The following is an 11,408-nucleotide window of genomic DNA, read 5'->3' as shown; positions in this document are numbered from 1 at the left end:
ATTCTTGCCTCTCTGTCTTCAGGATGGAAACCCTTTGGATATACTGAATGTGGGGAAACAGTCCACCAGAGCTTAAACAGAGGAGATTCCACACTGGAGAAAATTCATTTCCATCTGCCTCCACAGGCCGCGAGCACACTTCTCCTAGACCAGCTCCCTCACCAGTCTTTCCTTCCCCTTAGACTCTCCCCACCTCGTTTCCCTACAGCTTATCCCACCCAGTGTGTCAGGGTGGGCAAAATCTCACTGAAGAACTTCCAGAGGGGCTTCCCTGGTGGCGCAGTCGTTAAGAATCCGCCTGCCAATGCAGGGGACACGGGTTTGAGCCCTGGTCCGGGAAGATCTCACATGCCGCGGAGCAACTAAGCCCCGGTGCCACAACTACTGAGCCCGCGTGCCACAACTACTGAAGCCCGCGCACCTAGAGCCCGTGCTTCTCGATGAGAGAAGCCACCGCAATGAGAAGCCCGCGCACCGCAATGAAGAGTAGCCCCCGCTCGCCGCAACTAGAGAAAGCATGCACGCAGCAATGAAGACCCAATGCAGCCAAAAATAATAAATAAAATAAATATATTTTTTTAAAAACTTAAAAAAGAAAAGAACCTCCAGAGACGGCCCACTGCCTACCAAATTAACGGCCAGAGCCTTACTTTGCATTCTTTCATCTTTCATCTTGAATGATAATTATTGTTGACTTGTTCTGTGGTCCCCACTAGATAGTAAACTACTTCACAGAGAGATTCAACTGTTCTTTACAGCAGTAATTAACACAACATTGTAATTCAACTATACTTCAATAAAAAATAAATTTAAAAAAAGGTTCAACTGTTCATCATTCAACAAATATTTATTAAGTACTTCTTTTACGCCAGGCGCTGTTCTAGATGCTGAGGATACATCAGGAAACGGACCAAGCAAAAATCCCTGCCCCCAGGGAGCTTACATTCTACTTCGGGGGTGGGGTGGGGGACAGAAAATAAACTATAAAAGTTATAATAAATAAATAAGTAAATTATATCCTATGTTGGAAGAAACTTGTTATGTGAGTTTTAATTACTTTGGAATTCATTCACATTGTCTTCATATAAAAATACTCAAGTAGGGCTTCCCTGGTGGCGCAATGGTTGAGAGTCCGCCTGCCAGATGCAGGGAACATGGGTTCGTGCCCCGGTCCGGGAAGATCCCACATGCCGCGGAGCGGCTGGGCCCATGAGCCATGGCCGCTGAGCCTGCGCGTCCGGAGCCTGTGCTCCGCAACGGAAGAGGCCACAACAGTGAGAGGCCCACGAATCGAAAAAAAAAAAAAAAAAAAAAAAAAAAAAAAAAAAAAAAAAACTCAAGTAATTTTTAAAAATTGTATTCTGTTCAGTTTGGATAGGGCAAAGTCCTGAGACTTTGGACGGTGATGACGGTTGGTGCCCCCAGGGCTCGAAGGGCATGGGTCCTGAACCCTAAGGATGGAGCAAGACGGAGCAGGTGCTAACCATCAAGCCCTCTCTAGAGCAGCAGGAGGTGAGGGCTCTAACCCGCCAGATGGAGGAAAGCCCGACTTCACGGCTATCACTGAGGAATCTGGGTCAGTTCTCCGGTTTGGCCACCAGGGGTCATTTTACCCTTGTAAATCACCATCTGGAGCGATCACGTAAAGACACACAAAAGTCTTAGTCCGAACTAAACACACAGAGACACAGCCGGGGAAACTCTGACACTGTCACAACCACACACACGCACATACACAGAAACATACATCATTGAGAGACATAGGGACAGAAATGCATGCAGGACGTCTGCATGGCATCAACTCCCTCACGAATCTCACGAATGTCAGGGTCTCAAGATGTCACAGTGCCAACTCCGCCATTCCTCCCAGCCCCGACTCCGCTAAAGAGGGAAGACAGTAGGTGGCCTGTAAACCAGACTTCCATTTCCTTACCTCCAGCTTGCCAAGAGCAGTCAGCTTACTCCCGTCCGCCCGTCCATCACACTCTTACTTTCCCATAAACTTCTTGTCTGGCTCTGGCACAGCCCTTTTCCCTGCCCAGAGAAGCCCTCCACCTCCTCCTGAGTATCTGTGCAACTAGTTCCAGCCCCACCTCCCACTGCAGCTCCGGGAAGCCCCAGGTGGTGTTCACTGGGTGTGCAACTCCTCCCCCCCCCGCCCCGAAAACCCCAAGCCTTACGGACTACAATTAGCAATTGATTTGCTGAGCGTTGCCCTCTCCTTGCAGCGATAAAAGCAATGTACATAATGGCCTGGGAAGACTTTACACATGACTCTAATACTCCAGTACAGGTATGGCTCTCCAAGTGTGATCTGAGGATGGATTCTTTGAGGAAGTCCACGAGAACAAAACCGTTTTCATGATACTACTACTAAGATGTCTTTTGTCCTTTTCACTCATTGTCTCACGAGTAGACGGTGGAGTTTTCCAGAGGCTTCATGAAGTGTGATGACACTTGCTCTCATAGCTATTGGAATGTGTGCTTGGGTATTTCTGTTTTAGAAAACTTACTATTTTTGATTTCTAATATGGTCATGTATCAAAAGGACAAAGTATAAGCAAACTCTCTTTGGAATTCTCCATTTTTAAGAGTGTAAAAGGGTCTGAGACCCCAAAATTGGAGAACTACTACTTTAGTACAGAGAATGTTCTCCTTATTCTAGACGAAGCAGCAGAGACACACACACACGGTGGTGGTGGTGGGGATTTACGATCTAGAATGGAGGAGCTTTTGAAAGGGTGGGTGAGGTGGAAGGGGAAGGCAGGACCTAGAAAGGGGAACAGTGACCAGGAACTCGGAGGAAAACCCCCTCTGCCCCCACCCACCCACGCTGGGCGTCAGATCTAAATTGTTAAAAGTCACTAGACAAGAAGGAAACCAATTCAGCCGGCATCCAATACGCTTTTACATTACGCCTCAGTGCTGGGCAGGCAGAGCCCAGGTGGAAAGGGGAGTGGGTGGCGTCCATGGCCCAAAGACCTCTGTGGTCGGTCTAAACGCAGGACACCCATCTTCTGCTCCAGCTACCAGCTACGGGCCGGGCCGTGTTTCAGGCCCCGCCAAGGGCATTTCATCCAGTCTCCCGCCTCTGCACGGGTAGGCTCACGGCAGCACTTCCTAGGTACTAAGGAAGAGGTCCTTCTGCGCTCGCCATCACCACCTAGTTAAAGACGTTTGCAGCCGCGCTCTTCCCTCCCCGGGCCCCTGCCCCCCACACTTTGTTCCCTTCTGCATCTGTGAGCTGGAGCTGCCGCTCAGAAGTCCAAGTGCCCAACCCACCGCCCTGCTGTGCACACACCCTGCGTGTCTGCGAGTGCGAGAGACGTGGGGGTGGGGTGAGGGGACCGCGCTCTGGCACGACGTGCGTTCAGAGGGACGAGTCCTCGGAGCACCGGGTGAAGGAGTCCCGGGGGTCGGAGGGCCGGAGCAGCCCCTGGCTGGCGGCGGCCGGCACGGTGGCGTGGGAGGTCTCAGCGGTTGGTTCGGCGAGTGCCCCCCGAGCCCCGTTGGTGGCCGAGGTCCTGGCCCGGAGCGGAGAGCTCAGGCTGCGCACGGTGTTGCGGAAACCCTCGGCGCTGAAGTAGTACACCAGCGGGTCGAGCACGCAGTTGGCGCCGGCCAGCAGCACCATGACCATCAGCACCCCGCGCACCTGGTTGCGCGCCGCCGGGCTGGCCAGCACCACGTGGCCGCGCAGCAGCCCGTACACGGCCAGCGTGGCGTTGTAGGGCACGAAGCACAGCAGGAAGATGACCAGGCTGGCCAGCAGGAGGCGCACCGTCTTCTGCCGCCGCTGGCTCCGCGTGGCGTCGGGCCGCGCCAGGGTGCAGAAGACACGGACCGAAGAGTAGACCACGGCTACCAGGGGCAGCAGGAATCCCAGCGCCTCGGCTAGCAGCAGGAGCGGCAGCAGCCTGCCCTTCCACAGCTCGTCGCTGAAGTTCTCGAAGCACAAGTGCACCCAGCGGCCGTCGCGGGCGCAGGGTGAGGGCCGGTGCACCAGGACGGTGGGCACGGCGAACAGCAGGATAAGCGCCCACACGCCCAGGCAGAGCAGCCGCGCCACGCGGGGCCGCCGCAGGTGGCGCAGCCGCAGCGGGTGCACGATAGCGACGTAGCGGTCCACGTTGATGAGGGTCAGGAAGATGCAGCTGCCGTACATGTTCATCTGGAAGACGGCGCCCGCCAGCTGGCACAGGAGGTCCGAGAAGGGCCAGTAGTGCTGCGCATAGTAGGAGAGGCGCAAGGGCAGCGACAGGGTGAAGAGGAGGTCGCTGGCCGCCAGGTTGCACATGTACACGCTCACTACCGAGTGCACGCGCAGCGCGTGCAGGAAGACCCAGAGGGCCAGCGCGTTGAGGGGGAGCCCTGCCGCCAGCACCAGGCTGTAGACCACCAAGTGCAGGTGGTGGATGGGCTGGTGGTCCGGGCACCTGAGATCAGAGTCGTTGGCCGAGAAGTTGGCCAGCATCGTGCCAAAGGGCGAGGAGGAGCTAGGCCGGGAGCATCAGGGGGCGCACCCGCGTGCTGCCTTCGCGTTCATCTCCAGTCTCCACGGCGGGGGCCTGGAGGCTGCACAGAGTCCCAAAGCAAGCGGGGGCCGGGCATAGACTTGTGGCTGTGGCTGCAGGGCCGACAGCTGCGGAGGATCAGATGCCCTTGGTCAGAGCTTCATCGGCCTCAGTGGAGACCTGGCATAGGAGGGAAGGCAGAAGTCAAGACTGTGCAAGGAAGGGCTGAAGACACAAATGTCATATAGCTGAACCTGCTGGCCTCTTGGGCCTTTTCTCAGCCTCACATCTTTCCTCCACCGTCCTTCTGGCCAGAACAGCTTTCTGCAGCCCGCTCTATGGCACAGTGCTAAATGCCCAGGCTCTAGAGTCAGGCCTGCCTAGGGTTAAATCTGGGCTTTTGTCCTCAGAAAAGTGACTTAATCTCTCTGCCCCTCATTTTCCTTACCTGGAAAAAAAAAAAGGAGAGGGGCCCCTACTTCACGAGGTCGTTAGATTCAACGAGATGATATCTTTAAAGTGCTTTGCTTACTGTTATTATCTACTAATATCTCTCCCTTGCTTCCTTTCTTTCTTCTACAAATGCTTACCAGGATTTTAATTATTATTATTATTATCATTTTGGCCTCGCGGCATGCAGGATGTGGAATCTTAGTTCCCCGACCAGGGACCTAGCCTGTGCACCCTGGAGTGGAAGCCCGGAGTCCTAACCACTGGACCACCAGGGAAGTCCATACAAATGCTTACTGAGACTTTAGAAGGTTCCAGGCATGTTCACAGCAGTGGACAAAACAAAGGCCTTGCCCCCACCTATGTTCCCTTCCATTGAAAGGAGACAGATAATAAAGTCCATGTAAAAAGGTATTATGTTAGGTGGTGAGAAGTACTGTGGAGCCCCTCCCCTGGCACCAGCCCGTTCCACTGACTCCCCATTATCTAAAGAATAAAGTTCAAACTCCCAAGTACAGGACAAAATCCCAGGCTCATCTCCACGACTGCTCCTGTGTGGGCTGGGTTTGTGGTCAGAGCGACCTGGTTCAGCTGGATTGTTTGACCTCCCTAAGTTTCCTCATCTGTAAAATGGGGACAGTAATATAATGGGGGTCCCTTAGGCCAGGGGTCACCAACCCCCGGGCCACACAGCAGGAGGTGAGCGAGCGAAACTTCATCTGTATTTAGAGCCGCTCCCCATTGCTCACATTACCACCTGAGCTCTGCCTCCTGTCTGCATTTTGGTGGGTTGTATAATTATTTCATTACATATTACAATGTAATAATAATAGAAATAAAGTGCACAATAAATGTAATGCTCTTGAATCATCCCGAAACCATCCCCCCACCCCATCCGTGGAAAAATCGTCTTCCACGAAACCGGTCCCTGGTGCCAAAAAGGTTGGGGACCGCTGCCGTAGGCTGATCGCACACACCAGCACAGTCCTTCCAGGCAGGGGACGGCCCTGTGGGTTGAACTTTTCCAGGTGCTCCCCTGGAGAGTCTGACTCGGGTGCTTCCTAGTTGGGATTCCGTGATGGGGGCAGATAATGGTTTCGTCCTAAGGGCTCGAAGGGGCCCCAGAGAGGGTGGCAGTGAGACAGGGAAGTACCGTGCGTGCTGATGAGGCTACTGGAGAGAGCAGACCACAGCCGCTGCCGTCCCCAGGCAAAAGCTGCCAGAGGAAGGATGTGGTCAGAGGCGGAGGAGTTAGAAGACAGGACTTGGTCTTAGGATTCCACTTTCCTTAATGCCATAAGGCCACAGCAGCCACCCCTGCATTGCGACCCCCAGGTGCCATCGTGTTGTAAAATATACATAACTTAAAAATTACCATTTTAACCATCTTTAAGGGTACAATTCAGTGACATTAAGTACAATCGCAATGTTGTGTAACCATCGCCACTATTTCCAGAACTTTTTCATCATCCCAAACAACAACTCTATACCCATTACCCAATAACTGCCCATCCCCCCTCCTTCCAGCCCCTGGCAACCTCTATTCTACTTTGTGTCTCTCTGAATTTACCTATTCTAGACACCTCATCTGAGTGGACTCATATATCTGTCCTTTTGTGTCTGGCTTATTTCACTTAGCTTAAAGTTTTCAAGGTCCATCCATGCGGTAGTTTGTATCAGAATTACAGTCTTTTTATGGCTGAATAATACATTCCTATATATATACACCACATTTTGTTCTCCCATTCACCTGCTGATGGTTACTTGGGTTTTTCCATTTTTTGACTATTGTGAATAATGTTAATGATCATGGGCTTCCATGGGCCATCTTAGGGAGAGAAGTTATCCGAAGACCCTGAGCGATTATCCCAAGATACGGAACATACTCCCTTCAAAAGGAACCACTTAAATCCTTACATGGAACCAAGTTATAAACATGAGTATAACAAGTTTTCTAGGGTTTTTTTGTTCGTTCGTCTGTTCTCCCTCCAACCATGACTCTGACTCCAGCAGTTTAAGACTTGTAAGAAGCATAGTACAACAGTTGAAGGGAATAAGGAAACACTTTGTCTGCAAAATACCAATTTCGTCAATGAAAATAATGCGAGATGGGTCTTAAACGTGCTGAAAAGCAAGTAACGCCAGGCTCTCTTCCTGAAACGTGCCCACCTCCCATGCTCCTTTGCTCCAGTCACGCCAAACTAGTGATAATTCTGCACATACCTTACATCTTCAGGGCTCTGTCTGTGCACGTGCTGTTTCTGCAACTGGGAATGCCCTTTCTCCCATCCTCCAACTGGCAAACTCAATCATTTCTCAGGACCCCATGATGCCTTTCCTGACTCCCTCCCTTCCCACCAGGCGAGTCCCCTCACTGGAGCTTTCCCAGCACTTTGGCCACAGGTCAGCTGTTCCCACCTGTGCTATAATTGGCTGTTCTTGGTCTGCCTCTCCCGCCCGCCTGGGAGCTCCTTGAGGGAGGGCCTGGGGGCTGTGACTTACTCATCTCTGTAGTCCCAGCCCTCCCTCCATAAATGTTGGGTCAAAAATAATGGCTACCATTTACTGATCCCTCACCATCTCGCAGGGTGTTTTACACGCACGAGCTCTAATCCTTCCAACAGCCCTTTGAGGTAGGAGTTTCTCCTGATTTTTCCTTAAGAGCTCAGTCAGTGAGGAGTGAAGTCAGGCCTCAAATCCAGGACATCCGGGCTCCAAAGTCCAAAAAGCTGCTTCCAATAAGAGTGGGTGGGTGGGTGGGTATGCGGCTGGATGCCGCACAGAGCACCTAACTTTTACAGCTGCTTATATCAAATCTGTGCCCATAGGTGAATCGTTTTACTTCCTCTTTTGTCCAGTTGAAACATATACTTTTTAATAACCCACTTCCTTCTTTCTCCCACTTCAAACACTGGCAACACAGACTCATCTCTCTTTCACACACACACAAATACGCCCTGATGATTTCCCCTTACCTACAGAAACAGTTTGCTGCTTTGAACTCCTTAGGTCATGACGTGTGTTTTTGTCCCATTTCCCCAGCCAGACAGTAGGGTCCTGGGGTGCAGACCACACCTTCCACAGCTTTCTTCCCAGGCTCACTCACACTTCAGTCTCTCTACCTAGCAGGCCCTTGTGATATTCATTGGCTGCCTTTCAGGAAATCTGCCCCCTCCCCCCATGTCCGCCCAGCCTGTAATCCTGTTATAATATTTCTTGCATCAGTCCAACCACTTCTTATCACATTCCTGACTATCTTGTCCGCATGTATAACTCAGAGAAAGGCATGTCCCTTTTGAAAAGCTCGTTTGGAAACAGCTTGCATTAAAACTTCAATAACAGTTTACAGCTACAATCACAGTAACATTTTATCATTCTTTTTTTTTTTTTGCGGTACGCGGGCCTCTCACTGCTGTGGCCTCTCCCGTTGCAGAGCATAGGCTTCGGACGTGCAGGCTCAGCGGCCATGGCTCAGGGGCCCAGCCGCTCCGCGGCATGTGGGATCTTCCCGGACCGGGGCACGAACCTGTGTCCCCTGCCTCGGCAGGCGGACTCCCAACCACTGCGCCACCAGGGAAGCCCACGTTTGATCATTCTTAAGCAGTACTTGGAGCACCCATAGCTCCCTACGACTAGGAGGCACGTCCTAGACACTGAGTGAATGGAAAATTATTTTCCAAGAATCCCAAGTCTTTCGTCAACAAAGTTGCAAGGTTAAAGAGGCCAAAATGTATTAGGTGAGCTGCTGCTAAAAGGTAGAGAGTTAGGAATCCTGCAGGAAAGCAGATGGCGATGCTCTCGCCTTACTCCATTCCAAAGCGGAGAAGCCCTTGAGTTTAGTTGTCAAAAAGCCACCCCTTTCCCACAGACTCACACAGAATGGCCCAAGCTGTTGAGAGCTGCCAGGCCCCTGCCCTGGTCCCCACCCGATCCGCTTGCTTCCCGAGGGCTCCCCATCAGTGGAGCTGAATGGGCACAGTGCCAGGCCAGATGGCAAAGATGGGAAAAACTGCCAAAAAGGAGGCAAACAAGAAGTGGAAAGAGGGCTCTAGATGTGGGGGAGGAGTGGCACGGCACTCTCCTCAATCCTGCCTTGAGCAAGAGGTCAGGTTGGGGGTGCGGGAGACGGAAAGCAAAGAGGCAGCAGGTGCCCCAGAAAAGCAGAGACACTGGGATTTCATTTCACCAGGGAGAAGGGGGACGTGGAGGCCCACGCTGGCTCCGTAACCTCAGCACGCCCGGAGGTCATGTGAGCACACCACTACACACACACACACACACACACACACGGGCGCGTGCAAGGCCACACGCAGGTAAGGGTACACTGAGGGATGTGCACACAAGATCCCTAGTAACATACGAATCAACGTGTATCCACAGCCTGTAACACACGTGTGCACGCATGGAGGCACAGACAGCCGAGCCAGGGGAGGAAAGCAGACACCGTCCCCGCCTAGGGACATTATCCTTAGCCGGACAGACAGACGGGCAGCTTCAGAAGCACACACACGCATGCAGATGTGCACAAACAGATTCCGGCCCCAAGGCACTGAGAGGCAAAGAGAGGCCCTGGGGACGGCCCCGCCCACATCCCAGCCCCCGACACCACACACACGCCAGATGGTGCACGGCCACCTTCCTCCACGCTGCTTCTCTGTCCTTCAGCTTCCCACCTGCACACCCGGGGCCCAGGTTCCTTATGTCCTCGGGGCCTCTGGGACCTGTCCCATTGCCCTCTGAGCTGGGCTGGGCACTATTCTTTGCTGAGATAAGTCACAGGGGCAGGGCTATTTTCTGCCCTGACAGGAAGTGAGAATGGAGGATAAAAGTGGCCAGGAGGCTACATCATGATCTTTCCCTTCCTCTCCTCCACACAGCTGGCCCGTGGTGTCCACCCTTCCGGCGCCTGACCAGGGATGCAGAGGGGAGCGGAACAGAAAGGGATGGGTGATCTGGGACAGAAAGGGAGGGGAGAGAGGCACCCCGTCTCTGTACAGCTTCCTCCCGTCTGCCACCCTCTCCATGTGCTTCCTGCCCCCCTACTCCCCACCTCCTCTCCTCAGGAATCCACATCCTTCAGAAGTTTGGAAAGTGGGAATGTCAATCCTCACCCTCCTTGACCCAGAAGACCAGCTCTGGAATAGCTCCCACCTTCTTTTAGGTTCTGGTGGCCAGGCGCCAGGGAGCGTGTCCACCCTCCACCTCCCCCGCATGGCGCGCGCTCCCTGACCTGCGACCTGAGCGGTGCTGGCTGAGCCCACTTCCTCTGCCGCTACACCTCGGCAGCCACGGGAAGATGCACCCTTTATCAGCAGATGCTGGTAACTGTGAAGACCTCTTAACGCCTGTAGGTTCAGACTCCCCAAACAGATCCAAACTGTGCTGAGCCTTCAGCGGAAGCTTCAAGAAGTCTAAAGGCTTTGTGAAAACCTCTGTCCCAGGGTTGCTCTGGGTACACATGAATCCTGCCCATCAGCTTGTCCTGGGTCTGGAGAGCCTGTGGGGTGGAGATAGTACCAGGTCACCGGGCTGAGTGGATGGCTTCCTCCTGCCCTCGGGGCCACGTTCTCCCCCGCTGCTGGGTGTCCTATCTTCTCTCCATCCTCCTTCCTCCCTGATCCAGCCTGCTCTGCTTTCTCCAGCCCAGATTCCTGCTCCAGCCTCTCCCCACCCTTCCCCACCTGAGCCTCTCTTCCTGCCTTTCCAGCACCATCCCTGGGTATTCTCATCTCATCCCTCCCGAAATTTTTTCTAGGGAAAGGCAGAAAGCAAAGGCGACCTACAGCTCCATACTTAAGTCTCCCCAGTGCATGGCTGTCACCTCCCCACCTGCAGACATTTCTCCACCCTGCTGTCAAGAGCTGAAAAACACAGGAAACATAGTCCCAGTCAAGACTCAGATGGGCTCAAGCCACCCTCCGCAGCCCTGTGCACTGGGTGGTCCTTGCTTTGGGGCCTGGCTGGGTCCCGCTGCCTCAGAGAAACCTCCTGGAGCCTTTGGCTTCATGGACCTCACCCTGACCTCGGGCAGCACTGAGTGTGCTCCACACATAGCCCTCACGCCTCTGCTGCCCCCTTCCCCGCGGGCCTGGGCATGCAAGGCTTCCGTGTTGCAGGGGTACACGCTGGGGGCATCAGACAGAGGCACAGCTGGGCTCTGGGGTCTCTGGGTGGCCAGGAGGTGAGGCTTGCGGGTCGAATAAGTTTCTGCTTCCTCCTCAAGCCTTGCTGCCATCTCCCCTTTGGCGACAACTTCAGCTCATCCTGAAGGGACTGCAGATGTGACCTGATGGGAGGGCCCCTTCCCACCAGAGAGGCCCCCATAGACCCGGGGAACAGGTGGGCAGCTGCCCTCAGTGGTGTGAGGCAGAGGTATCAGAAGGCCTCACCCACCCTCCAATATCACCCCCCCAACCCCATGGTCAGTATCTGAAATTTTATCCA

General features: G+C 53.5%; 1 protein-coding gene across 1 annotated transcript; it reads right to left on the bottom strand.

Annotated features, from left to right (window-relative positions):
* Positions 1–2,175: 2,175 nt before the first annotated feature.
* Positions 2,176–11,094, bottom strand: LPAR5 (lysophosphatidic acid receptor 5). The gene is made up of 3 exons (XM_060165509.1): positions 10,987–11,094; positions 10,116–10,461; positions 2,176–4,694 (listed from the first exon to the last, which is right to left on the bottom strand). The coding sequence occupies exon 3, from the start codon at positions 4,472–4,474 to the stop codon at positions 3,371–3,373; it is 1,104 nt and encodes a 367-aa protein (XP_060021492.1). The 5' UTR covers positions 4,475–4,694; positions 10,116–10,461; positions 10,987–11,094; the 3' UTR covers positions 2,176–3,370.
* Positions 11,095–11,408: the final 314 nt, after the last annotated feature.

The sequence above is a fragment of the Lagenorhynchus albirostris genome, chromosome 11, assembly GCF_949774975.1.
Source record: "Lagenorhynchus albirostris chromosome 11, mLagAlb1.1, whole genome shotgun sequence".
Classification (NCBI taxonomy): domain Eukaryota; kingdom Metazoa; phylum Chordata; class Mammalia; order Artiodactyla; family Delphinidae; genus Lagenorhynchus; species Lagenorhynchus albirostris.
This window is presented reverse-complemented; position numbering and strand designations above follow the sequence as displayed.

Excerpts from the sequence above, each read along its gene's own strand:
- LPAR5 (XM_060165509.1), bottom strand. The coding sequence starts at position 4,474 with ATGCTGGCCAACTTCTCGGCCAACGACTCTGATCTCAGGTGCCCGGAC.